The sequence below is a fragment of the Marmota marmota genome, unplaced genomic scaffold (assembly GCF_001458135.2).
Source record: "Marmota marmota marmota unplaced genomic scaffold, marMar, whole genome shotgun sequence".
In the NCBI taxonomy this organism is placed as follows: domain Eukaryota; kingdom Metazoa; phylum Chordata; class Mammalia; order Rodentia; family Sciuridae; genus Marmota; species Marmota marmota.
The window spans coordinates 6,748,000-6,775,623 of record NW_026000137.1 but is presented as its reverse complement, the minus strand read 5'-3'; the positions used below and the strand labels follow the sequence as shown (position 1 = coordinate 6,775,623).

The window sequence follows — 27,624 nt, the reverse complement described above, 5'->3', positions numbered from 1 at the left end:
GTGTCTCCAAACCGCAGCCCCTCCTGACACTCCTGGGAGCCAAGGCAGCACAGGGAGGAGCCTAGAGCACGCTTCTCTGTGGCAGGGTTGCCCCCCAGGGGACACTTGGCGCCTGGGAGACAACACCCTTGATCCCGAGAGGTCCGTAGCCCTCTGGCAAGCTGTAGTCTGTGAGCACACGGGCAGGGCCTGCCCAGTGCCGAGGCTGCACAGACGGGACCTGCCCGGGGAAGTCTCTGGCGTTTCCCAAGGAGTCAGGGTGGGTGTTGGAGTGAGGACCCACAAAGAAAGCCAGCTGGGCCTCCCAGTTCTCGAAAGCAGCATGGTCTGTGTCCGGCAGCAGCTCTGGCAGTGAGGAGGAAGGGCGGCCCAGGAGGCCCTGTGCAGGCAGAGCCCTCACAGCCCCTGCCCACAGGAGGGGTGGGTGGCAGTGGGGCTGGCAGGGTCAGGTAGCTTCCCCTTCTGGGCCCTGCAGAGCCTCATGCGCTATCCTCTGTCACCTGAGCATTTCCGACTCTGCAGCGTTTCCTCTTTTCTGTTCAGAAGTTGCTCGGCCCATGTGAGACCCACCCTCCCAGTGCGCTGGTGGAGCTGCTGCCGGCGAGGTGATCTCTGCCCCAGCCCTGGGATGATGGCGGGTGTCAGGGCCCGAGGAAGGCCCAGTCCTATCCCTCTCCTCTCTCAGCAAGTCACAGGGAGGTGTCAGGATTCCCATGGGGTCCCAGCACACATGCCCCGCCAGCAGGGCCCCGCGGGGCAGCTTGTGTGAAGCAGCAGGGGCTTCTGGGTGCAGAGGGTGTGGGTTTACCAGGTCTTGAGACCGCAGATGCTGGCAAAGGGATGAGGAGGTTCTTAAGAGCCCATTCCAGAGCCAGGTGCTGATGGCGCTGGGCATGATGCCCCACCTGTGAAGCTCCTCTAGTCCTAGGTCAGGAGCAGGTGCTTTGCAAACGTCCCCCCGAAATGACTGCTGGGGGCACACTGCTGCAGCCACTAGCAATAGCCAGAGCGATGCTCAGGGCTCTGGGCAGGTGGGCCCACAGCAGTCCCTGCCTCCGCTGTCTCCCTTCTCCCCCAGCATGGGACTCGAGTGGCTTCTCCTCACTATCAGGAAACACCTCTCAGCCACCTGTCCCTAATAGGCTATAGTGTCAGTGCCCAAAAGCACATGCAGCCCACCGCTGTGCTGTTGGCCATGGCCGCCTTCTAGGAGCCTCACTGAACGTTTCAGAGGCTCGCGCTGAGGTGAGGTCAGTGCCGGCTGCCTCTCTCTGGTGCCCTAGGGAGATGAGAAACGCTATTGCCTGGTCCTCAGTACACCCAGGGTGTAGAGCCCAGCAGGCCTGGATGTTGGGGTGGCCAGCCTGGTGATGCAGTGTCTTTGAGCTGTTTCTCTTCTGGAGAGTGAGGAGGTATGCCCTGGGCAGCAGCTGGAGACCGCGGCTCTTGTCCCTAGAAAGTTGGGCTGTTTTTCTACCTCCTGAGAAGCCCTGTAGCATGTGAAGGGTGTTCTGCGAGGGATCAAGTACAGCCCACCAGTGTCTCATGTGACGGGAGAGTGGCCTGCAGTTTGGGCCGATTTTTCACTAGCAAGATGGATAACTTGAGTTGCCTGGCCACAGGCCCCTTGAGGCTAGGGGCAGGTGCAGCCTAGGGCTGGGGTTTCTCAGGCTTGGAGGTCGTTTATGCACTGAGCTGATGGCACTTGTCTAATTAGTGGTTTGGGGAAGCCAGGAGAGGCCTCGTGAGCTCCAAGCTGCCCAAGATCACCTGTTGGAGTTCCAGACTCTGCTGACTCCTCATAGGCTGGGGTGAGTGGCAGGGTGCGCCTTGGGTCCAACGCCCTCCCTGTGGGGAGTTGCCACAAACTTGCCTCTGCTGACCCGCTGCGGCCTGCGTGTTTTCCGTGGCGGCCTGCGTGTTTTCCGTGGCAGCCTGCTGTTTACTCCTGCAGCCCGCTGGAGGTGACCATCTCTAGGGTGGGTTTGCCCAGGGTCCATTGGAGAGCTCATCATCGGACCTTGGAGGTCTGGCTGACCCTTCCTAACCAGCCCAGAAGCCCTGCTGTAAGGTGACCCTGGAGCACTTCAGGCTGCACTGTGGAGGTGCCAGATGCCCCTTAATAGAAACAGTGTTGCGGTCACTTGTCTGGTTGAAGGTATTGTAAATGGACATGTTTGGGATTTTCTTGTGGGGGCCCACTCCTCAGGGCCAGGCCTGATGCTGCACGCCCTCCAGCATTGTGGTGGCTGGTTCTCACTGGCCCCCAGAGCAGACCTGGGCTGGCCTCCCCACAGCCTCTGGGCTTCTCCTCCCTTGGGGCAGGTGCTCCTGGGGCAGCTTTCCATGGACTGGGGTGGCTGGGAAGGCAGGGACATGCCCGAAGGAGTACTGCAAGAAACGGCCAGCAGGGCCGCTTGGCTGGCTGGGCAGGCACGCATGCAGAGCCACAGCCGGGCCCTCCTGATTGTGCTCTGTGGGCTCCCTCTACAGTGGTCCTTGGCTGGCTGGGCAGGCACGCATGCAGAGCCACAGCCGGGCCCTCCTGATTGTGCTCTGTGGGCTCCCTCTACAGTGGTCCTTGGCTGGCTGGGCAGGCACGCATGCAGAGCCACAGCCGGGCCCTCCTGATTGTGCTCTGTGGGCTCCCTCTACAGTGGTCCTTGGCTGGCTGGCATGGGCTGTAATGGAGAGAGCCTCCCCACAGCCACCGACCTGGAGCCGGTCTGCGCTCCCAGAGGAGGCCATCTGCAGTGTGTTGCAGATGCCTGTGAAGAGAGAAGAGAGGAGCTCGTGGCTGAGGCAGCGCTAAGGGAGTAGCAGGACCTCAGCAGTAGCATTGACACCCGCGAAGGGCAGTTCCTCTGCCTGCAAGGACTGCACTTGCAGATGGGTAAAGGAGACGTCTCCCACCACCCTCCTGTCTTCCTTCCTTAACAGGCAGTAAATCTAGCAGCACGGAGGGGCAAGGCATTCAGGGCATCCATCCTGGTCAGCCTGTGAGCCTTGGCTCCTGGGACGGGGTGAAGCAAAGGCCCGGCCTGACATTTCAGATGGGAGACACTCTCCCCTCAGGGTCAGCCTGTGCTTTCCTGTGGTCATCGGCAGGTCAGGGCCCCTGGCCACCTGTTTGGGGCTCTGGAAACTACTTGTCCTGACCCATCCCAACTATTTGCAAACAACCCTGAGATCAGAAGCACTTAAGTTTATTAAAAATGAAGACAAATAGACCTAGAAGTAGGTCCAGGGATCATGAAAAGAAACGAGGGAGAATAAACATGCTTCTGAGCTCTGAGTGAGGGTTCTGGGCTCCTAGTGACTTTGCTGGCTTTGGCCCAGTCCTTGCCATCGAGGTCAAGTGAGATTCCCTTCTTGCACTCTTGAAGATGTTTCCACATGTATCTTTACTGCGTTTGGAATCCACACTGCCGGGCTGTGGACCCACAGAGTTCTGCAGTACCTGGGTCCTGCCATCTTGCTGGGAGGCGTGTATGTGGATTCCTTGGTTCCAGAAGGCCTGAAGGGGCAATGCACACTGTTATAGGGGCCCAGGGCCTGGTGCTAGGGTGGGCAGGACGTGTCGGAGCCTAGTGACAGGACAGCTGACTGAGGGCAGGATATGGGCAGCGCTGAATTGGTGGGATCTCAGTGCCCTCCAGCCTTGTCCTGTGCTGCTGTGCTGCATTCTGGTAAGCAGGGTGGCACTCAGCACAGTGTTCCCACGTGAGTGACTGCACACAGGACTCTCATTAGGAAAACCAGAGCCAGCCCCGTGCGTTATTTACTGCTGAGAACACGGAGGCAGGGCTGGCAAGCTTACCAGAACCTCTAAAAACAAACATGCCAGAGAAGAACTCCGCAGGCATCACCAACACCACGCAGCAGCAGTGGGGTAGGGAGGATCGTGCCATGAGGTGCTGTAGCCCAGGCACCTTGCTGGGCATCATGGATTAATCCAGATGGGTTCCATGACTTCTTGGCTAGTTCTGGTGGGCATTGTCTACCTACCTGGGCTCGGCATGTCAGAGACATGAATGAACAGGAAGGTGCTGATCAGTCCAAATACAGAGCCCTCCTGAAACGGGTTGAGTCCACACATGATGTCCATGTGAAGAGGTCAGCCTTGCCCTCACCTCCTCATGGTCCCACCCTGACCTAGGGCTTTCCTCCTCAGGTGGACAGTGAGCTCCATGGGGAGAGGTCAGCCTTGTCCTCACTTCCCATGGCCCTGATCAAGGGGCTTTCCCTGAGTCTTCTTTTCCTTCTGAAATCAGGCGTCTCCATAAAGGGAGTCTTAAATGCTTTCAGATGACTTTGTCATCCTTTGGAGCACATAGGTCTGAGAAATGTCACTCCTGTCCTCAGGAGGCTCGTTAGTTGTGCCTAGAACCCTTTTGGAGGGTGTGTGGGAGGTTCTCATGGTGAGCAGCACTTTCTCCTGGTAAGAGAAGTCACTCTGCTTAAGTGTCTTGAGTCAGTCGGTGACCAATGTGTCATCAGCTACCTGTGTGGCCCTGGTAGGGACCACTGCACTGCTCTAGACAAGCCGGTTATCCACCAGGGAAGTAGAGAACACTACAAAATAACTCTCTCATGTTCGGCTTAAGTTCTAAATTTCTGGCACTCACTTTACTTGCTGGAAGGTTTTGGGAGAAGGGAGAATCCCCTCCTTCAGGGCTCTCCCTGAGGGAGGGAGGGAGGGAGGGAGGGAGGTTAGAACTGAGCAATGTGGGAAGGGGACAGAGGGCAGCTCTCCGAGCTAGGCGGAGGTCACTGGCTGGAAAGCTGTCGAATGGGAACACTGGCTCTGGCCTGTGCACAGGGAGGGCACTGTGTTCCCTCACACCTAGCAATGGAGCCGACGCAGGAGGCTCCCCTGGGGCGTCGGGAGCTCAGTTGAGGCAAGGAGACAGGCTTGGTGAGTGTCAGCGTCTGTGTAGCTTCCAGGGAGGCTCCCGGATCCTGCAGGCAGGAAAGTTGGACCCTGGGGTTACTCAGCTCTGCCTTTCGGGGGTTGGGGCTTGGGGTAGAATGGCAGCAGTGGGGACCAAGAGAGGCGAGACCTGAAGATGTCTCCAGGGGTCTTGTAGCACCTGGAGCCCTGGATATTTCTGGCATAAGCGCCCAGAAGGGTGGAAGCAGACCTGCTCCTCAGGGAAGGCACTCGTTCAGGGCAGATCTGACTGAGCTCAGTAAGACATCCTGTGGAGTCCAGCACTGACGTCAGGGTGGTCATCACCTGCCTCACCCAGTGAGAGCTTCTGCCTGCCGAGGGCTTGCACCCTGAGCAAGCTGGCTAGGAGCACGGGTCTGCAGTCCCCTGGAGGAGAACAGAGCTTAGGGTAAGGTGTCTGCAGGCTTCAGAGGAGGAGTGGGTGGGCTTCCCTAGTGAGTGGGCCTTTGGGTGGACGCCTGTTTCGTGCTTCGAGCACACTCCAGGCAGCATGTGCTTCATTCAGGAGATGACACGGGGAATGGAAACAGTCTCAGCATCAAGCGAGAACTCGGTGGCAGAAGGCATTAGAAGCACACGGCTGGAGGCGGTTCTCGGCTCGTCGGGGGGTTCTGGGTGGCTGCCCATGAGCACTGTGGATCAGTAATGCCTGCTTTCTTAAATGTTTTCTTCCAGCGTCCTGGGACCAGCGGTGACTTTCAAAGTGAGCACCAATGTCCAAAATGTGACAACTGCAGATGTCGTGAAGGCCACAGGTAAGACTATTCGCACACTCGGGTGTGTGCACGCACCCACTACAATTGAGGTGGAGAGGGCAGGCAGTGCAGAGCAGCAGTGCACGGGCTTGTGCCACGGAGCCTGAGGCTAACAGGGTCAGGGTGGATCCAGGCTAGTGCCACCTGAGCCTCATTGCTCAGGCTTCATGATGGGTGCACTTGGCTTCTGGCAGGAGAGAGAGACCTCGGTGTGACATTTGAGAGATCTGGAAACGCGAGGGTCGGTGTGCGCCGCGGCCCAGTGTGAACAGAGACAGGACTCGGCATGGGCTTTCTGTGCTGTGCCAGCTGCAAACTGGCTCTGGGTCTCCCCATCGCTGGCGAGCACAGGCCGGGCTGGGCTCTGGGGTTTGAGAGAACACAGGTGACAACTGGGCAGGCTCTTGTTAGGACCTCACGTTTCTGGGCATTTCTGAGACCTCTTTCCCGTGGGTGGCCTTGGCCGTGGGACTGGTGTTTGTTGTTGGGGGAGAATGGGGCACTTCTCTGCCAGCATCTGGAGGGATGGTGCGGGTAGGGTTCATGGACTTTGTGCTGTCCCGAGTCCTGCCCTCAGCCGGGCCGGTTCTCATAGAGGATGCCCGGGGTCTCTCTGGAGGGGAGGGTGCGGGAGTAGGGCCTCTGGAGGTGGAACGTGCAACCCTCTAGAGGCCAGGCTGCTGCCCTGTCCCAGGCAGAGCAGAGCCTGTGTGCCCCAGGTGTCCCTCAGTGCATGGGCTGCTTTATGAGACTGCTCAATGCGAAATGCAGTGAGAGTGGTGCCCGCTCAGAGCCTGGGCCTTCAGCTCTCCAACCCAGACCTGGCTGCGGGCTGTCCTGTCCAGCTGTGGCTGGCAAGGTGTGTGGAGCTGCTCTGCCCTGCCCAAGGGAGGAAACTGCTGGTCTCTTCTGTTCTGTGGCTGTTGGTTGGCTCACAGGATGTCGTTGTGCCTTTAGTAACTCTCCATGCTGACAGGGATGATTTGGGAGGCCCCAGTGAGTTTTGATCAGAAGGGTTCTGTGCTACGTTGCCCTGGACTGCAAACATCTGGCAGGCTTGAGGTCTGCGGAGAGCTGGCTCCTGCCTGTTGCACACCTATCTGTGTCGTGCGGCATCTGGAGCTGGGCCCTCCTGGCAGGGCAAAGCCCCTCACTACAGCTGAGGAGTTTCGCCTGGTGCCCGTGGAAGGGGGTCAGGAGGTGTCTTTCTAGACACTCTGCCCCCTGGAAGTGAAGAGACTTCAGCTCTAATAGCTTGGACCCCAGGGGCTCCAGGACCTCCTCCCCTTGAGAGCATCTAGATCACACGTGTGATGCCTAAGCATACGCGGGTCTTGGCACACGGAGGACCAGCCCGTCCTCAGGACTCTGTCCCTCAGCTGCAGTCCATCCCGTTCCAGGAAGCAGTCCGTCTGAACTTGGATCTGCAGGACGGGGGACGTCATGGCTGACAGGCTGGAATGCAGTGCCTCTTCACTCCTCAAAGCTGTGACAATATGTGTGCAGACAGTGGCCCTTTATTCTCTCCTTGCTCTCTCAGGGCAACGAAGTTGATTATTTGAAGTCCGGTTTCTTGGTCATTCCAAAAGCATCTTCAGTCGACAGCCTCCAAGTGCTTACATTTGCTAACTCGCTCCAGGACATTTACCCTGACTTGTAACTGTGACAACCGTAATGTGTCTTACTTCTTGAATCCATGCAAAATGTTAACAGACTTGCAGAATTTTTAAAATAAGCTCTTTTCCTATTTTGAATACTGAGAATGCGCTTGAAGCTCTATGAGGAAAGCACTCTAAAAAATAAGCCTGAGGCCTTGAGGACGTTGTAGTCTTGAGGTTCAGATGCCTGTGGGGTGGGGGGGGCACCTGGCGTCTGCTCAGGGAATGTGGGTGCCAGCTCACTAAGTGGCAGTCCCACGTAGAAGGCGACGGGGAGGAGTCTGGGCTCCAGGGGAGTCCCCTGGGATTTCCTAGGGGAGGTGGAGTCCCACCGTGCATTGCAGGCTGCCTGCCGTCTGCTGGGGTGGGCCCACTCTGAACAGATGGCATCGTCTGTGGTCAAACTTGGCGCAGCCTTCTGCTGTGGTACAGGGAGACTATGGGCTGCCTGAAGAACCAGGGACCGCGCTTGGTCCCCGAGGGGCTTAACGGCAGGATGGCCTGGATGTCTTTTGTTATTAATGAAGAGAGACTATAGCCCTGGTGGTAGAATTTAAAGGGCATTTGTTTAGCTAACTGTACACAAACTGATGCAGAACTTAATGAACAGGCACATGAGTACAGACACCATGTGTCATCTATGCTTGGTAAGTGCAGTGGCCTTCGCCATTCCTCCTGGTCCCAGGTGAATCTTCTCCAGGAATTCTGCCTAATAAACAAACTTGGGTATGAACATAAGGAATTAAGGATGTTGAAATAAGCAGGACTTGCTTGAGGGAGCGCTCCTGCGCTGCAGAATGCACGTGGAAGGCTAGTGGTCACTTGTGCTCCTGTGGCCAGTCATTCAGTCCCACCGGCCAGACGAAAGCGCCTTTTCTTACTCAACTTACTGGGAGTTTATTCTCAAATAGCTTACTTCTCATCAATGACTGCATTATTTCTTTAAAAAAAATGTAGTCAACCATCTTTTAGAACATGTGTTTGCTTTGGTGGCCCCACGGCGACCTGGTGGTCCCCCCGTGCATCCCTCCTGTCCTGGAGGCCCATGGTGACCCTAGGTCCCCCCGTGCATCCCTCCTGTCCTGGAGGCCCATGGTGACCCTAGGTCCCCCCGTGCATCCCTCCTGTCCTGGAGGCCCATGGTGACCCTAGGTCCCCCCGTGCATCCCTCCTGTCCTGGAGGCCCATGGTGACCCTAGGTCCCCCCGTGCATCCCTCCTGTCCTGGAGGCCCATGGTGACCCTAGGTCCCCCCGTGCATCCCTCCTGTCCTGGAGGCCCATGGTGGCCTTAGGTCCCCCCGTGCATCCCTCCTGTCCTGCAGGACCCAGGGTTACCTGTGGGTTCCTGTGACTTGCTGCCAACAACCGCCTTCCAGCCCTGCTCTGTCTCCTCCAGAGCAATGTCCGGCCTCTGTGGGTGTTGCCCTTCTGCTCTGAAGAGGCTGTGTTTGGCACTTGGCCTCTCTGTGGTGATTCTGACTCATTTTCTGAGCAGCCCGAGCTGCCTGTGCCCAGGGTCTGTCCTTCCCTCTGTTCTCATTGCAGTCCAACTGCTCATCTGATGAAGCTCTGTGACCTGTGTTTGCAGACACCCTGTCATGTCAGGTAGCAGACATCTTATTCAGGGAACTCACGGCTCTTCACAAAGCTCTCCTTCCCCAGGGGCAACCTCCATCTCCTACTTCTTCCTGCCGAGCACCTCCATGAAGCTGGATGGTGGCTCAGCAGTCTCCCAGTGTGGCCTTGCTCTTCCTGTTTGTGGTGTGTACTGTGTCACCTATGGAGAGAGGAGCCTGCTCTCGAACCCTGTGTGAGGGCTGACCTGCGGACCTGGTCGGGACCCGTCAAGTCTCTGTTCCATGGAGTGCTCTCTGCTGACCTGTGGGCTTGGTGTAGAAGCCCATATGCTGATCTTGGAAATGCGTGGACGCCCTCTGTACAGCAGGCCCTGCTGCACTGCACACTTGCTGCCCAGCTGTTGACCCCAGTGAGCCTTGTGCTTCCCAACTCCTACCCCCTCAGGACTTCCCTGGACAAAGCAGTGAGCCAGCCCTAAGGCCACACAAACCTGGCCTTGCCTCAAGAAACCCCATCCTGGAGGGGCAGGACCAGCCACTAGGGCTCAGGCAGAGTTGGACAGGGTGGGCAGTGTCAGGGTTTTTAGCCCTCGTTCCCTCTCGACCTGCAGGAGAGAGAGGGAGAACACGCCCCGGCCAGGACGAGCCAAGAAAGGAGAGGGCCGACTGACCGCCCGCACCCACCCCCCCTCGCTGGAGGACACTCAGACGCGTCAGGGAGACCAGTCAGTGAGGAAGCACCCACAGCTGACACAAGGCACAGGAGCCAATCAGGGTGAAGGTCAGCAGGGTGGGGAGAGCTCACGTGCACACCCGTCCTACAGCCAGTGAGGGAGACACAGCTGTCCTCGAGGGCGGAAGGCCTCTGAGCCTACCCTAGAGGTGGTACGATTTTTCGTCACAACCCACGGTAACGCCTTCTGGCTGATCGCCAGGCGCCATCTTAGCCAAGTGCGGCCCCAAGACCAGGAAGTGAGCCTGGGTGTGCGAGTCAGGTTTCCTTTTCTCCATCATAGGTTTCTATTTCTCTGATGGGACGAGCCCTTCAGGACAGTGGCGTCTGGGAGCTCAGGGGAGGCTCCAAGGGATGGCAGCCTGACCAGAGCTTTGTAGACTAGTGTGGGTCTCAGGAGGCTGGAAGTGAGGGGGTGCCTTCCAGGGTCCAGGTGTGGAGCCCGACATGCCAGGGATGTTCAGGAGCCAGCCCTGCCAGTGAGTCACAAGGGGAATTCCGCCTTCAGCACCAACGGAGCAGGACCCAGGTTCACTGCAGCCTAGGGAGGCTGCATGACCACGGTGGCCTCCAGGAGACTGCCACCTGTGCCCACGAGAGGGGCCTTAGGTGAGGAGGAAAGAGCCTTTGCTGCAGCATCACCCCTGAGCAGCCGCACGCTCTCATCCGGCTCCGCGTGGCCGGCACACCCAGCGTCCACCCTCAGCTCCACTAGCAGCTTTCTGCTCAGGCCAGGCTCACAGGCCCGACACTGTGCATCCATTGCACTTCTACCATGACCCAGGGGCTGGGGGGCCATGCCTGTGGCAAGACATTGTGTCTCCTTTTCTTTTTTTTTTTTTTTTGAGGGAGAGAGAATTTTTTAATATTTAGTTTTTAGTTTTCGGTGGACACAACATCTTTATTTTGTTTTTCTGTGGTGCTGAGGATCGGACCCAGCGCCCTGCACACGCCAGGCGAGCGCTCTACCACTTGAGCCACATCCCCAGCCCCAACGATTGTGTTTTCAAAGCGAAGGAGGCGGCTTTGAAAGTGCCCCCAAAAGCCTACTTGCTAAGAAAAACTGTGTCCACTTACAGGGGAATGATATGCCTGTTAAAGAGGGTCTGCAGCTTCTTCCATGAAACCAAGTTAGAGAGTCAGAGGGACGTCCACTCAGACCGGAGCAGCCAGGTGCTGAGCCGTACCCCGTGGTCCTCCAGGGGCCTCACACAGGTCCTCCAGCTCTGGGCTGAGCTTTGAGACCCACAGAGTTCGTGGCCTGGAGTCAGGGACATGCCCAGAAGGGCACATATTCACTGCCTCCCTGGAGAGACAGCCCTGCTTTATTTTGCACCCACTCAGCACTTGCAAGTGTGACCGTGGTGAGTAGGGACTACGAAGACGACCCTGGGGGAGAGGCCAGAGGTAGAGGGGGAGCCAGGCCCTGTGAACCGACAGGGGTCTCTGAAGGAAGGAGGTTCAGGGCTCCCAGAGCCTGCCACATGGAGACACCGACGTGTGGGTGCTGTGGGGAGGGGCGCAGACAGAGAAGAACCATCGTCCAGCTGTCTGTCCTGTGTGGAGTGCTGCCACTTGGAACACATGAGTTTACTCTCTTTCTTTAACTAACTGGTAGCTTATAAGTTTAAAAGTGCAGGAAAGAGGCCTTGCATACCACCAACATCCTTAAAGAAAGTTCTGGTGTCCTGTGGTCTGGGCAGTAGGAGCCCCAGTGCAGTGGTCTGTAGAATGGACTCCTGCAGAGGGGTGTTGGCCTTGAGGCTCTGCTTTCAGGCTTGCTTCCTGCTTTCTGGACGATGAGGAAGGAAAGCGTAGAGGTGGAGAACGTGGTCCCCTTCCTGTCTGGACCCTGGGTTGGCTTGGGGGCCAGCTGTAGCTGTGCCCTGGGGAGCAGGTGCAGTTCCTGCTGTTGGATGTGGACACCGTCCACCGTCATAGGGAGAACTGACCCAGGCACTCTGTGACGCCAGTGCTCTTCCCTGTTGAGGAGGCCACCTGATCTCTTCCTGACGGGACACGGAGAGCCTGGGAGTGCACCTCTCCTCTCCTCATCCTTGGAGGAGTGCCGTGTGCTTCTTCAAACCTCCCATGCCCTGTTGCACCCCACCCGAGCAGCGTGAGACGGGGCGCCGCTTTAAGGAGGACCTAACTCTTTCCTCCCAGTGTCCTCGGGCTAGTGGAGGGGAGAGCCGAGCGTCTGTCCAAGGGCTGCGCGAATGCTCAGGGACACCTCCAGTCTAGACACCCACCAGTGCCAGGGCAGTCTGAGAGCAATCAGAAGCAAGTCCAAGACGGCCTCTGGACCCAGAGTCAAAAGCATGGCATCGCCACCTGCAGAAGATGCCCCGGGGCCTCGTGAGAGCCCACCGGGTGAGCACTCAGGGCACAGCCTCCCACAGCTGCCACTGTGCTGCAGTTGGCTTCCAGAGCCACGCCTCTCTGCTGGGGGCTGAGGAAAGGCAGAGGGGCATGTCTGCAGGGCCTCGGAGGGTCTGGTCCTCCTGAGCGAGAGGAACCCTGCAGCCAGTGAGCTGGAGACCCACCAGCCTGGGTGCGCAGATGCCTCTCTGCTGGGCAGGAAGTCTGTGAGGAGGGTGCTCAAGACCCAGGTGGACGGAGACCTCGACAAGGTGGAGGCATGGCCCAAGATACTCGCGGAGAAGCAAGCAGTCACATGACCCCTCCTCCCAAGGGACCCTCCCTCCTCCCTGGGTGACTAGCCTCAGCCCTCACGGAGAACAGCGCCCATCTTGCAGGGCCCTTTGGCTTCTTTGACCAGAGAAGTCTCTGCAGGGAGCAGAGGTGGCTCCTATCCTAGGGCTTGAGCAGACCCCAGCAGGGGGCCTCCAAGAGCAGCAGGGAGGGTTGTGTGCAGGGTGGGGGCAGGTAGGGAGCTGCACCCCGTCCTCCTCTCCCTACACCCAGGCATCTCTGCACTAACCTGCCCTGCTGGAGAGCACAAGGTGGCGGAGGCTTCCATCACAACTTGGTGTGAGTGATTTCGCCCGTCCCCACAGGGCCATCTGTGTGTGCCCTCCTGACCAGCATCAGGGCAAGGCAGAAATGGTGGTCAGCAAGTACTGGAACTGTGTTGTCCTGTGGGCAGCAAGGGGACCCATGTGCCCTGGGGCTCCCTTGCTTGCTCGGCACCACACCTGGACACAGCCAGCTGTTCCCACACCTGGACATGCAGACACCATGAGCAGGCCCCCTGGGGATGGTGCAGACAGGACTCTTTCCTGTAAAACCTGCTTCTGAAGAGACACACACAAGAGTTGTGTAAAATGCATACACAATTCTCATAAACAAGGTTTTCTTTTTTCTTTTTTTAAAGTTGCATATGGACCCGATGCCTTTATTTATTTTTATGTGGTGCTGAGGATCAAGCCCAGTGTCTCACACGGGCACCGACTACAACCCCAGCCCCTCTCACAGGTTTCCACACAATGAGATTGAGGCCTTTTGACAAAAGGACCTGTCAGAAACATCAGCTGACCTCGCCGAGGACTGTTCTCTGGTGCCCTGGGAAGCTGCTGAGGGACTCTTGCTGTTGGACCTGCACAAAACACCTCCGGCAACCTAGCAGAGGCATCAGGAGCAGAAGCTTTGTGCCCCGTGCCTGGCACTTCTGGGGCACCCAGAGGGCCATGCTGGGGTGACCTTCAGAGCCCCACTGTGTGCCCTGCCTTGATCTGGTGCCCATAGCTACCATTTCTGCTCACTTGGACACTGACCCTGCCTGAGGCCTTCCTCTGGGCCAATTCTCTTGGGGCCTCCCTTGGCAGAGGACAGATGAGAATGCGGCAGGCACTAGGCCTCTGCCCTCTGGGGTGCCTCTGAGTGCTGTGTGTGTCTCCCAGGATCCTCGTGTGGGTGACCTGCTTCCCTGGCTGAAACTTGCCCAGTGGTGCCCCGTGTGGCTTCCTCTCTCCTCTCTCCTAACCTCTCCAAGCGTCCTCCAAGTAAATCACCAAGACAGACGCTCATCTGAGCTCAGGACCTTTACTTTACCTTGCACGAGGGGAGAAGTCACTGGATGGCATAGCTGACTCTTTGGAAGGCCCCATTGCCCACTGTGTCGAAGGCAGATGGTAGCAAGTGGGCGTGGGGCAGGGGGCACAAGAACAGAATCAGGGAGATGGCTCTGCAGCAGTCCTGGTGTGAGGTGAGGGCTGGGGACAGTGGCAGTGTGGAGACGGCTGGACTCTGGATGTACCTGAAGACGTAGCTGACACTCTGCAGAAATCAAGACCAGCCCAGCAGAGGGAGTCAGAGCTATTACCCTGACGCTGTAGGAATGGGATGCCATTGAAAGACACTGGGGGAGAGCTCGGGGTCTGAAAGCAGTTTAACTGTTACACGGCTTTCAAAAGCGTCTTGGCGTTAGCTACAGAGTGGGCAGGAGCTTCTAGGAAGATGGGTAGAAGGCATTCATGGCACCGCAGAAGGTGTGAGGTGGAGTGGGCAGTGCAGAGGGGCATGTCCACCCGGAGGGGGACAGAGAAGCGGGTGGGCACAGTGATGTGAATGAGGTGGCAACATAGCTGGGGTGGGCATGGTGACATGGATGCGGACAGTGACACGGATAGGGATGGTGGCCGTGGCCAGTGTGGGGACTGGCTGGAGGGGACCCTGGGGTAGAGGTCCTGTGGTGCGGCTTGGTGCCTAGGGGTGTGGTCATCTGTCACTCGGGCAGGAAGCCCTTGTGACTGGCTCCTCACATGGAAAAGCTAAGTTGTGCGTTCTGCCACTAGGGCCAGTGACATCGGAGGGAGATCAGGGAGTGCATGACGTGGTTGTGATGAGGGCTTGGTCACCAGCCCAGGCTGCTGTCGGGAGTGGGGGTCTAGTGGGAGGAAGTTAGGTCCCTGGGGTGTGTCTTTGAAGGGGATTTAGGGGCAGGAGCCTTCCTCTCTCTTTGCTCCTGGCTGCCGTGAGTGATCCACAGCCAGCTCTGGGGCTTGGACCAGCTCCTCTTACTGTTTCTGCGTAAGGGTTGTGGGAATCCTGGCCTGGCGCACTGTTGACCGTGGGCCAACATGGACGTGGGCCCGTGTGTGGCTGTCTGTAGCTGCTGTTGAGGGGTGGTCAGCGGGTGTCGCTGACTCTCTCCTCCCCCCTGGGGTGTTTCCTCTTCGCGGCTTGGACCTAAGGTGCTGTTGGATGGGAGAGTGAACCGGAGGATACTGGGCTGGCGGCAGGATCCAGTCACACTGGAGGCACCACCCCCGTGGGGGCTCAGGGGTAGCTGTACTTGAAGATGGGAGCCCCGTGGGGCAGCAGTCGCCTCAGGGACTCACCCTGCCAAGCACTCCACCAGCCTGCTGGGCCCTTTGTGCTCTTTTTCTGAACCACCCCTGAGCTATCTTCTTCTTTGTCCATACGCAGTGATGTTGCTACTCCCTCTCACCCTCTCAGCATAGAAACAGAAGTGCAGTCACCCTGACTAGGAGGGGGCTCCTGGGAAGCCCCCAGGGGAAGAAACACAGTGAGGCGGCACAGTGCCTCCTCCAGAGGCAGGACACTGGGGACAGGGGCAGTGCCTGCGCCCTGCAGCCAGGGTCAGTTCCCAGCAGATCTCCCTCCTCGGCGGCTCAGCAGGCTGCTCTGGGAGGGAGGCTGGCCTCCGTAGAACCCTGGGAGTTCCACAAACACCAGTCCCGAGGCACCTGGACGAGGGGTGCCCACGATAGGGATAACTACGTGGCTCCCTGAGCCTCTAGATGGGCTCTCCTTGCTTCTGCAGGGCCTGTGTGCCTTGGTGCCCATGGTGGCCTTGGCCCCAGCTGCCATCGAGCCACCGCCCTGATCCCCAGCCTTCCCAGCGCCCATTAGTGCTGCAGGCCAGGATACATGGGCCACCTGGGCAGTGCAGGGCTATCTCCGCTGACTGGCACTTGAGGCAGGAAAGGGCCAGATGTAATGATGTGACAGTACTGAGGGACAAACTCTGCAAACTTCTCTTCCACCAGCCAGCAGTGTCCGGCTGGGATCTGGGGCCCTCAGATGTGAACTATGGGGCATTTCAGGCTGTTGGGGCTGTGGGCATCTTCAGCTGGTCAGCTAGGCCCCTGTCATCCTGGCAGCCAGGTACAGGTCCTCAGCAGGGACAGCTCAGAACCAGCAGCTGTTAGGATGGGACCGGCATGGTTCCCTGAGCACTTGGGACCAGCCTGACAGAAACCCTCAAAGCAGGTGATCTTGCCCACCTACAGTCTTCTTAGGGCTGTTCCCACAGCTTGGCCCACTTCTTCCTCCCAGCACAGAATCGCAACATCTGGGAATAGGACTTCTGATTCCTGCCGCAAGCCTGGTACCCAGGCCCACTGTCCCCGCGGCTCCCATTTGTGAGAACATGCTGGGCCTCCCTGCAAGGGCAGTGCTGTCGGCTGGCCACAGTCCTGGGTGCAGTGGTGAGGATGTTGCCACGCACCAGTTGACAGCACACAGGGCCACCCAGTGGCGTGAGAGCCACCCTTCACCTCCTAACATCGCCTCCTCTGTTCAGCGCGGCCAAGAGCAGGAGAGCGCCCTTGCTTTGGGCCAGACGTTTCCTGGCTGCGGTGGAGACCAGCTCCAGTCCCTCCAGCGCCCCACCCGAGCGTCCTCTCTGCCAGCTCACAGCAGCGGAGGTTGGCTGCAGGGAAGGTGAATGAGGGAGAATTTGGGGTTTGGAATCTCAGTTCAAAGCCCAGTTATACCTTTTTGTCAAGTGAATTTAGAAAACGCCGTGGCTTTGTCCAGACTCGGGGGGTCTTCTCTGGCAGGTAGGACTGGCAGCTGCACCCGTGAGGCTGCTCCAGGGTGAGATGAAGCAGGGAGACCTGGACTGAGAGCAGATGGTAGGTCCTGCCAGGCATGCAATTGCTGGTCGTTGCTCCCACTGAGGCTGATGCCCGGTTGCTGGAGTCAGGAAGGTCCTGCGCCGCGTCCTCAGGAGAAGAGCCTTTTCAGTGGTGCTCTCCACTGGGCCAGGAGCCACCAGGAGCTCACGGGGCCAGAGGCACTTGGCCGTGAGTGGACCAGGCTTGCGGCAGCCGGTGCCTCCCACCTACCGGCCAAGGCTGTCTGCTGGCGAGGTGCACGTGGCTCCTGCTGTGCACGAGTGGCAGGTGTGGAAGGTCACTTGCCATCCGCAAGGCAGCTTGGGAAGGGCAGCTCTGATCTGTGTTGGCACTGATTAAAGGTGGGTGTGATCTCCCCTTTCAGGTTGAGAGGCGGCTTGCACCTCAGCACCTTGTCTTATGACAGTTGCAGAGCACAAGAGAGCAAGTGCAGCGCGGTTCCCGCCCTGTGCTAAACATGGCAGGTGACGTCTCCCCAGCCCGGTCCTCAGCCAGCCAGGGCTGGAGCTTAGCTGAGCTGCCACCTGCACAAAGAAGTGTGTCTGTCTGTGTGGATGAAACAGGCATTGGTGTCCCAGCTGACCCTGATGGCTCAGGCTGAGCCTGAACCTCTGGGCAGTCACCCTTTAGTTTGTGACTCCTGTCACTGGAGACTGGGACCCCTCTAGCGAGGGAGTACTCTCTTGCAGGGGTTGCACTCTGCTTTTCCTGGGCGGAGAGCTCAGCACATGTACCCTCTGGGCCTTCATGGGTGTGAGGAGCTGGCCATCTCCAGCCACGACGGCAACAGGGAGACACAGCCCACAGGTGTCCTGGCCTTGCCCGCAGAAGATCCTGGTCATTTCCTGGTCTCTTCCCTCCATGTTAAAGGAACAAACGGCAGGGAAGAAGGGACAGAGCCTCCGGGCAGGCTGGGCTCTGCCACAGGTGCACCCCCTGGGGCCAGCCCCACTGTCCCTTCAGTAGCACAGCCACAGAGACTTTCACCTGCCCTTGTCCAGGCCGCTTGCCCTCTGGGTCCAGCAGGCTCCTCCTTCCTGCCTTGTATTCACCTCTGCCTTTTCCAGCCACAAACCCACCCCATTCCCAGGAGAGCTGGGCAGGCGGCTCTGCGTGCCTCTCGGTCTCCCCTGGACATCACAGGGCCTCTCATGTCCCCGGAACCTCTGCCTCCCGCGGAGCTTTGCCAGGACCTGCAAGCCACAGCCCTAGCCACCACCAGTAGCTGTGCTGTAGGAGGGACACTGCACACCTGTGTTCAGCTGCTCCAGGGCAGAGGCAGAGCCGAGGGGGCTGACAGATCAGGCCAGGGAGCCTGTGTGTCCACTGCCCGCCCTTAGAGAGGGCATCGCTGGCCCTGGAGTTCTAGATCAGAGGCTCTCCCAGCACGTGCCAGCACCAGGCCTGCTGGGAGGGTGTTAGATACCACCCCAGGCCACACCACACTGGGGTGACACTCTGCCACACGCGTTGTGACTAGCCCTACAATTCTGGTGGTCCAGAAGCGAGAACCAGTGGCTATTTGACCAAAGCATCTCAAACAGAGCCACATTCCCCTGCATCTCCTCTCCCACTGCTGTGGGTTGGTGTGGTCCCCTCACCTCCTGTCCAGTGCTGTGGGTTGGTGCTCATCTGCTGTCCCCTGCTGGGGCTGGGTGTGCTCCCCTCACCTCCTTGGACTGTCACAGGGTCAGTGTCAGCTGCCACAGCTGATGCCTTGCGGCTGGGTTAGGAGAGGAGCTTCAGGGAGGTCGGGAAGTGCTACCTGTTTTCCCCCCAGCTCCTGCCATCCCCAGTGCAAGAGTGGCGGAGTTACTGATGTTGAGGGAAAGTGAGGGAAATGGGCTGAGGTCTTGCCCCCATTCCAAGGCGATGCCCTCTCTGAAGAGTCCCCTCTGTGGCGTGTCTCCAGCACTGTGTCAGAGTCCCACAGCCCTGTTAGAAGGTGGCGCTCCTTTGCGCCCTCGGCGAGTCTCTGCACTGAGGACTGAGGAGCAGCTGGGGACCTTGGCCTGGTGAAGCCACGAGTCCCCGAGGCAGCCCTGCAGCCCCGCCCTGCCCCGCCGTGAGCCTGGCTTCTCTGTGGGGCGAGGCCAAGTGAAAGTCCCTGTCAGCCCTGGTGCCAGAGAGCAGGCTGTGAGTGAAGGAGGGCGCGCTCAAGGGACTCGCCAGTGCCCTCACTGCCACCGCAGCCCGGCCATTGAGCATCCCAGACGGGAGGGTGGGGGCCGGACCTCCACGCTCCCCACAGACCCTTCCTGGAGGGGAAGCACGTCAGTGCAGACTCCCCACGAAGGCAGGTGGAAACACAGCACTTCACCCGGGGGCCGGAGCCCATGGGCGAGCTGGGTCACAGGGAGGCGGTGCTGCTTGAGGCTGAAGAGCTCAAGTGAGACGAGTTCATGGAAAGTTCCTGACTGCGTACCCTGGGGGCAGAACCAGACCTGGCTGTGAGCTGAAATACAAAAATGTGATGGTCAGAAACCAAGGCCTGGGGAAGGGCCAGTCCCTGCCCCAGCCTTCCCCAGGCAGCCTGAGTAGCCAGGGGTCCCTACCTGCTGGATCACACATGACTGCCCTGGGACTTGACCCTCCCTCTTGACATAAACACCCGGTGCCAGACAGAGATCTAACAGACGCCTGCGGAGAGACCTTCCTTCTTACCTGCACCTGTGAGCATGCTTTGTGTTAGACAGACCCTGCCCAAGGCCCTCCGCCACGCACATGAGGAATGTTTTTAAAAGATGACACCAAATAACCTATCAATGCAGTGAGAAACTGGGTCAGGGTCAGAATCTGGAGTTCTGTTTCCTCTGGGCCTTCTCCTGGTCTCCGAGGGCTGCTGCTGCCCTCCACCGGCTCTTTCCCACAATAATGGAGTACTCGCTCGGCCACAGTCTCCTGGCACCGAAGTCGTCTTCTTTTAAAATAAGACACACAGAGTGCACCCTGTCGTGCTCGGGAGCAGTTCCATCTCGGGTGAGCAACTTCTCACTTCAGTAGAAGTGGATTTCTTTAATCTGCAAGTGAATCCAGACTGCGTTTTTCACTGAAAGTCCTCACAGACTTTTGACTTCGTTGTTCTGAAAATGAACGAATAAAAGAGATCTGGGCGTCATCTTGGTGGATGATTCCACTCACGCCCCCACTTAGCAGTACAAATGCTCTACTCTTGGGGACTTTAGCTACAGGACCCCCACCTGAGGCGTGGCTTCCTGTCCTCGCCAGCTGTCTTGGCCAGCCACGGGCCTCCTACTAGTGGGCTCTGGCAGTCCCCTGGCACTCAGCTCTGACTCATCAGAGGGCCCAGGACTGCGGTGCGGCCTCGCCTCTCCTCGGGACTCACCCCTGGGCTTCGCACGCCTCCCATGGGCCCTGGGGACTGCCATTCTGTCCATGACTTTCATGAAGGGCACAGCAAGAGCCCTTGGGGAGAACTTGCTTGCCACCGAGTGGAGCCCTTTCCCAACGGAGGGTGTGGTGTCCTGCCAGCTGTGTGAATCCAGCTGTCCATGGGTCTCTAGCATCTGAGTGTCTGAAGTGTGTGCATCCATCTGTCTGAGTGGGTGCATGTGCAGCCACAGGTGCTCCTGCTGTCTGAGAGTGTATGTGTCTAGCTTTTGGAGTGTGCCCTGTGGTCTGTGTACCCAATAGTCTGTGTGCATGTGCAGCTGTGTGCCCAGGTCTGCATGTGTCCAGCTGTCTGAGTGTGTGTGCAGCTCTCTGAGTGAGTGTATATCCAGCTGTCTGGGTCTCCAGCTGTGTGTTTGTGTGTGTGTGTGTGTATGTGTGTCCAGCTGTTTGAGGGTATGTGCTGCAGTCTGTCTGTGTCTACAGCTGTCTCTCTGTGTGTGTCCTGTTGTCTGCATATGTGTGTCCACCTGTCTAAGTTAGTGTCCTGCTGTCTGCATGAGCGTGCATCTAGCTGCCTGCATGTGTGTCCTGCTGTTTGTGTATCCAGTTCTCTGAGCAAGTGTGTGTCCTGCCATCTGCATGAGTGTACCCAGCTGTCTGGAGTACATATGTCCAGCTATTTGTGTGTGCGTCCAGCAGTCTGTGTGTGTGTTCAGCTCTCTGAGTGAATGTGTGTCCTGCTTTCATCTGGGTGAATGTGTGTTCAGCTGAGATTGTGTGTGCTGCCGTCTGCGTGTGTATCCAACTGTCTGAGAGTGTGTAAGCCCACTGTTTTGTGTATCTAGCAGTCTGAGAGTGTGTGTGTCCACCTGTCTAGAAGTATGTATGTCCAGCTGTCTGTGTGAGTGTGTGTCTAGCTCTTTAAGCGAATGTGTGTCCAGCTGTCTGTGTGAGTGTGTTCAGCTGCCTGAGGTTGTGTGTGTCCGACTGTGCAGCTGTGTGTGTGTCCAGCTATTTGAGTTGGTGTCAAGCTGTCTGAGAGTGTGTGTGTCCACCTGTATAGAAGGATGTGTGTCCAGCTGTCTGAGAGTGTGTGTACTGCTGTCTTCAGTGTCTGTGTGTGTGTGTCCCACTTTCTGAGCGAGAGTGACCTGCTGTGTGAGTGATCATGTGTCCAAGCATGCAGCATGGCCGTGGTGGTGTGCCTCCTCCGAGAGCTGTCTCCGTTGCTTTCTGACCCGTCACGGACATGGCTCTGCACACTTTGTGGTGTGCTGTGGTTGTAGCAGGCTTTGCCTGCCTGATAGCTGGGGTCCAGCAGGGTGGAGTATGGATCCCAGCCTCTTATTTGCAGGCAACCTGGGGCAAGCTGGGTGTCTTCCTGTACGCACCGCCTCTCCGTGTGAGAGCCAGCGTCAGTCCTGGCTGAGGTGGGGTCCACCAGACAGTGTGGCTTTGCCCTCCACCGTGAGCAAGGGTGCCCGAGGCACGCACTCTCCAGCTGTGGGCGGTGGCCAGGTGTGTGTGGCCCTCTTGTAAGCAGGCACCCTAAGTGCAGCCACAGGTGCTCCTTTGGCTGGGGCAGAAGTCAATTAGATTGTGATACTCGCTACTGTCTTTGCTGGTCAAGGAAAGTGGATGTGGTCACTTCACGGCGAGGAGGACCCGTGGTCAGCTGGCTTGTGGTACCATGGTACTGGGGCCTGACACTGCTCATTTGGACTTGATGCAGGTCCTCAGGCATGACCCCGAGTAGGCTGTGCCGAGGCGGGGATGCTGTTGTAAGGGGATGCTGGCTGCCATCTCCTCTGGAGCTCTTGGGGCTTCGGGCAAGGGCCCTGAGCATGGCGGCTCCTCCAGGGCCAGCCGCATGCTTGCTGCAGACGCGTGGCTCTCCATGACAGTGCCCTCTGCAACCATCCACGCTGTAGCCTGCAAGGGCCTCGGCAGTGGTCTGTCTTCTGACCTTTGAGCTTGGAAAGGGTGCTTCATGGCCACTTCTTTGTGGAGGGTCACAACATCACAATGGGCCCCGTGCAGCAGGAGACACCGTGGCAGCTCCTTGACAGGAGACTCAGGCGAGGCCTGTTTTGACAGCTCGCTGCCGGAGCACACGGGCACCGTGCCCTTGACGTCTCTCTCCTGTGGCCCTCGTCCTCTCTCAAGCTTAAGTGCTCTTTGGTCGTCCTGCACATTGGTAATGGCAGAGGCGGAACGTGTCCTCCCGGCAGAGTGGCTTGGCGGCTCCGTCCCTCTAATTTGCAGCACATTACAGTGGATGATGGCAGGCTCCTGCCCACCTGCCACAAGCACACGCCTAACAGATGCCTGAGTGGCAGGGACATCTCGGGGCGGGCAGCAGTCTTCAGGGAGCGGTTAACCCCCTGATTCATTCCGTACTGTGGAAGGGCAGCTCAGTTTAGGGACGTGTCAGACGGATAGAATGTTTTGAGAACTGCAGTTTGTGTGTCTGAGCCGCGCCAGCCCCAGCTCAGGCAGGCTCTGTCCCTAGCCACTAACTGGGACTCGTCCCTGCGGCAGCCTGCCTGGAAGGGCGTCCTCCCCCTGCAGGACCCTCCCCCCAGTGGCTGCTCTGGCCTCCCGTGCTCCCCAGAGCCTCCCCACTGTCATGAATACACAAGGCTGACAGGCATGATGGGTGGCATGTGGGGCAAGGTCCTCGGCAACTCTGTCTTCCCCTGGGGCCCGTGACCAAGCTCATGTGGAGACAGGGTCTTTGGCAGTGTGATCGCATGAGGCTGAGGTCATGGGCAGACCCTAATCTAGTGCAACTGGTGTCCTCACCTAGAGGGACATGTCGTGTGAGGATCGAGACACAGAGAAGCCATGCAGAGACAGACCCTGGGGAGAGAGCCATGGGAAGGCTTAGAGCCCTCGAATCTAGCCCAGGGCCTGACATAGAAATAGCATCACTGGAGACAGGAGTAAGTAGTCCCAGCCAGGTTTCTATGGTCTGGCCAGGCATGACCCCAGGCAATCGGGTGCATGACAGTGAGGCCCACACAGACCTGCTCTCCCCCTCCTTGCTGTGTGGCCTCAGGCAAGTGGCTCAGCCTCTCTGGGCTTTGCTCTCCCTTCCAGAAGGACCTAGAAGTGGTGGGAGGATCAGCTGAACTGGATCATCTCAGTGTTTAGCCTGGTGCTGGCAGTGACCACCTGCAAGGGTCAGTTCTGTGTCTTTAGCCTACACTTCTGTACCTTCCTTCCACAGCACCCGGTCTGTCATCAGGTACCTTAGAGGGGGCGGCTTTGTGCAAGTCCCCAGGAGCATGCAGATACTTTCCCTGACCCTTCCAGGCTGGTAGTCTTGGAAGATGGACAGAGAGGAAGGGGGGACATGCATCTGAAGATGTGGCCCTGTGTGTGTGTGTGTGTGAGTGTGTGCGCACATGCCATGGCAATTGAGCCATGCCAGAGGAGGAAGGAGGCTGGGCTGGGCTCTCGGGGAGGTGACCTCTAGGCTGAGACCTGAGGAAGCCTGTGCAGCTCAGGAAAGGCAGTGCACGAGGAAGGGGCCTCGCAGGCAACCCCTGCCCGTGGAGGTCTTGGTGGGGAGGCACCTGCAGTCTGGGTGCTGGGGGAGGCCCCCCTTGAGCAGCAGGAGGCGGGGTCTGGTGGTGAGGAGGCCGGCGGCAGGGAGGCCTGTGGCAGGTGGTTTGGTTTAGCACAGACACATGTCTCTGAGGCAGCTTACTCCAGTCTGCGTTTTAAAGACAGTTCTGCCAGCCTGTGGGGTGGAGAGTGTAAGGCCAGGAGGGGCAGGGACAGACCCGAGCCACAGGCCTCTGTGAGACCAGAGCGGCGGGCTGGGTGGCAGAGGAAGCCTCCACACGGGAGGCCAGCTGGAAGTGGGAGGAGGCTAGGGTCAGGGAGGAGCAAGGTTCTGGACTGAGCAGCTGGGCCTTAGGGCCACAGTCTCAGGGCCGGGGAAGGCCAGGATCGCACCTGTGAAGAGGGCGGGTTGGAAGGTGTGTTGAGACTCGGGTGTCAGCCACACAGGGCGTGGGTGAGATGTCAGCTCTCCAGAGGAGGCTGCTTGGAGACGGAGACCTGAGACGTGGGCTACCACGGCCTCCGGGGCCTTCCTGAGCCAGGATGGTGTCATCCCAGAGAAAGTAGGCTGATTGCGTTGCGGTCCGTGGCAAGGTTTCATGAAAGGAAATGTCTATACCGGTTTACTTATAAATAAAAACAGAGCACGCCTAATCTGAAAATCAAAAACCTAAATTGCTCCAACAAAATCCAAAGGTTGTTGAGAGTCATGTGGGCACATGGAACATTTCAGGTTTTGGATGTTTGGCTTGGGAATACTGAACTGGTGACTCTATGTAAATATTCCAAAAGCCTGAAAAAAATCAGCTTAAACAATTCTGGACCCAAGCGTTTCCTGTGAGGGCCCCACCTGTGCTGGATCCTTCTGCCTGTTTATTTAGAATCATTGTCAGTGCACAGTAGGTATGCCCAACAATGGCTTCATGCTGGATACTTGCACATGCAGACAAATAACTGGGTCAGTTTTATTCCTAGTACCTCCCACCCTCTGCACCGATCCCCATCTGCTAGTCGTCTCTCTTCTCTGCTCGTTAGACTCCATCTTATTTTCATGAGATCATTTTCTTTCTCTTTTTCCTCTCCAGCTTCCACACATGAGAAAACATACGACTCTTGACCTTCTGAGTTTGGCTTATTTTGCTTAACATAATGTTCTCAAGTTCCATTTATTTTCCTGAAAATGACATGATTCCGTTCTTCTTTATGCTGGTGTGTATACACACCACATTTTCTTCATCCATTCTTCACCTGGACACCACTTTATAAGACTCCCCCCAGTGGCCACAGAGCCCAGACCTGCTGCCTGAGGAGTGGGTGCAGCCTGGCGTTCTCCCGCCTCCACCGCCCACTGTCCGAGGCTGGGCCTGACTCCTTTCTAAAGAGAACGTCTGGGAGAATGAGGGACTGAACCAGGCAGGCCGGGGCCGTGTGACGGGCAGGGCTGCGGCACGACACTGTGGCCTGCCAGGAGCCTCCTGTGCAGCCCTCACACACGTGTTGTCCTGCCCCTCAGGACCAGGATCTCTTTGAGACAGTGTCCAGTGGGAGCACGGGGACTCTCCTGGAGCCGAGGCCAGGCTTCCATCATCGACAGCGACCAGCAGCCTCCCCGGTAGTCACTGCAGAGCTGGACTTGAGGTTGTGTGCTGTGCACTCGCCGTGCCTGGCTGTGTGAGCACCGTGTGTTCTGACATGTAAATCTGCACGAGGCACATTCAGTCAGTCACAGTGATATGCTAATTGGATTCATCTGGGAAGTGGATAAAACCACATTGGAGAAGAATGGAGTGATCTCCCTGCAGCCGGGACCTTTGGTGATCAGCGCCACTCGCCATCGTGGGGGAGAGGCAGGCATTTGCTGGGAGAGCACAGTGCACAAGACCTGCTGTGGCTGCTCCCCAGCTCCACGGGGTGCTTCCCTTGGGCACCCTGCTGCCCTCAGCGTCCCTCCCAGGGTAAGGTGTGACAGCTAGTGGCACTCAGGCAAGTGGGGAGGGGGCCAGGGCCAGGGCCCACTCATTCCTTGCAAGTCAGGCTGAGTTCTGATTCTTGTGTTTCCTGCCCCAGTGTCCCCCTCATCATAGACCATGACTAGGCCAGGGAGGTAGTTCCGTGTGTCCCGTATGCCCTCTCACATTGACAGCAGGGCCAAGGGCTGGTGTCCAGGGCAAAGCTAAGCCACTGAAGTTGGCTGCGGAGCCCAGAGCCAGGCAGCCGTTCGAGACAGTTGGCCCCCACTGTCCTGCCACATATGCACCTGCCATGGCTCTGCCAGCGTCACTCACCAACACCTCAGGGTCTCAGGAAGCATGAAGGGCCAGGGATCTCATCCCCACAGCACACGCCAGGGGTCTCCCAGGAGGTGAGCCTGTCCACGTCCCTCACGGTCCCAGACATGTGCTCCCTGAACCTGCCTAGAAGGAACCGGGTCCAGAAGTCCAGGAGGAGTGAGTGAATCCAAGTGGAGCAGCCACAGGGCAGGAAGAGGCCCGAGCACAGTGTGCCCGAGGCTCTGTGCTGGGACCTCCTGCTGTGGGGGTCTCCTGTGTGCTGAGGTGGTGCAAGGAAGTGGGAACAGGCAGGGAAGGAGAGGTGGGGGGGAGGACATGGGCTGAGCCAGCTGACTCTTCAGAGCAGGAGGCTCGACCCCAGGGCAAGCGCAGCCTGCTACAGAGACGGGCGTCCGGAGCACAGGCAGCCTGGAGAAGCCAGGAGGCACGTGGGGTCTAGAGGTGGTGGGTCTTGGAGAAGCTCTGAAGAAAGACTCCAGAGGGTGTGTATAGCCTCCAGACTCAGAGGACTTTCTAGAAGAGTCTGCTAGCAGCTCTGCAGCACATATCAGTAAAAATTAGGAATCAAAGTTGGTGCAACCTCATTTGTATGGCTAAAACTAAAGGGCACTGGACCAAGTAAGTGTGAAAGGAAATACTGCCCACAAGTGTTCACGGTGTGAGATGGAGTGGAGCTCTGCAGTCCGTGAATTGGGTTTTCTTTGATATTCTAATGAAGGTAGAAAAGTCTGTGTGATTTCTTTAAAGCACGGTTGATCTGTGGACAGGTATGTTCACCACACGCTTCCACTCTTGCAAAGGCTCTCTCCACAGTCCATGGTGCTGAACGCAGTGACCTTCCGTAGGCTGTTTTGAGTGTCCTGACTCACACAGCTTTCCAGAACACGCTGGCCCCCACGTCCAGGTAGGCCCGTGGCTCCGCCCTGGCTCGGTTTGTCTGATAACACAGAGGCTGGGTGCAGCGGCCCATGTGCTCCTGCACCAGGCCCCTCTTCTTTTGACTCCTGTGGAGACTGAAGGGAGCAGCTGTGTCCTAGCAGGTGCTGGGCACCAGCACACGTCAGTAGCTCCTCTGAGGACCATCTGGGGCCAGCCACACAGCTGCTACGTGGGAGGCCTGAAGTCGGAGCCAGCTCCAGGTCAGCTGAGGGCCTGGACTCCGCCTGGACGCCATGGCCATCCACACTTGGGAGCTGAGAGGCCCACAAGGAGCAGCGAGAGCAAGGGAGACGGGGCAGAGCACACAGGTGAGGCACCATCTGAGGTTCCAGACGGACGTCCTGGGGCCTGGGGACCAGGGTGGCAGGCAGAAGGACAGCAGATGCCGGCTCCCAGGGCAGGGGAGGCCTGGCCAGTGCTGCGGCCCATTTCCTAGAAGATGCAGAGGGATCACGAGGTGAGGCGGGGGAAAGCCTCGGTGGCTGGTGACGGGGAGAGGGCAGATGAGGGGTCTGGAAGGGAGAGAGAGAGAGTTAGAGTAAGGGTCTCGCTTTGGCTGCTGACTCGAACCTTGGGCACTTATTTAACCTCTTTAAACAGGAGTCCCTCTCTGTAGGGTAACAGTGACCGTGCCAACCTCAGGGGGTGGTTTAGGAGACTCTTAGGCTTTGCGTGTACCTGGCACAGAATAACCGCTCGATGCTACTGAAGGTGACATCTTCAAACATTCATCAGAATCGATGAATTCCTGACCCCATCCTCAGAAACTGAGAGCGATCACAGAACCACATAAGTCACCTCACAATAGGCATTAAGTGGGACAGAACTACATGGTCACCATAGAGAGGGCCCAGGAACTCATCCTCAGCAAGGCAGACATGATGACGATGACCACGAGGAGGTGATCAGGACGTGAGGGTGGGATGATGGTGAGGGTTAGG

General features: G+C 58.0%; 1 protein-coding gene across 1 annotated transcript in view; it reads left to right on the top strand.

Annotated features, from left to right (window-relative positions):
- The window catches only part of Ptprn2 (protein tyrosine phosphatase receptor type N2), a 631,370-nt gene that overhangs the window by 267,310 nt on the left and 336,436 nt on the right, over positions 1-27,624 (top strand). The window contains exon 11 of the mRNA XM_048785405.1: positions 5,630-5,709. Within this exon, the coding sequence (XP_048641362.1) occupies positions 5,630-5,709 (80 nt within the window). The remainder of the gene's footprint in view (positions 1-5,629; positions 5,710-27,624) is intronic.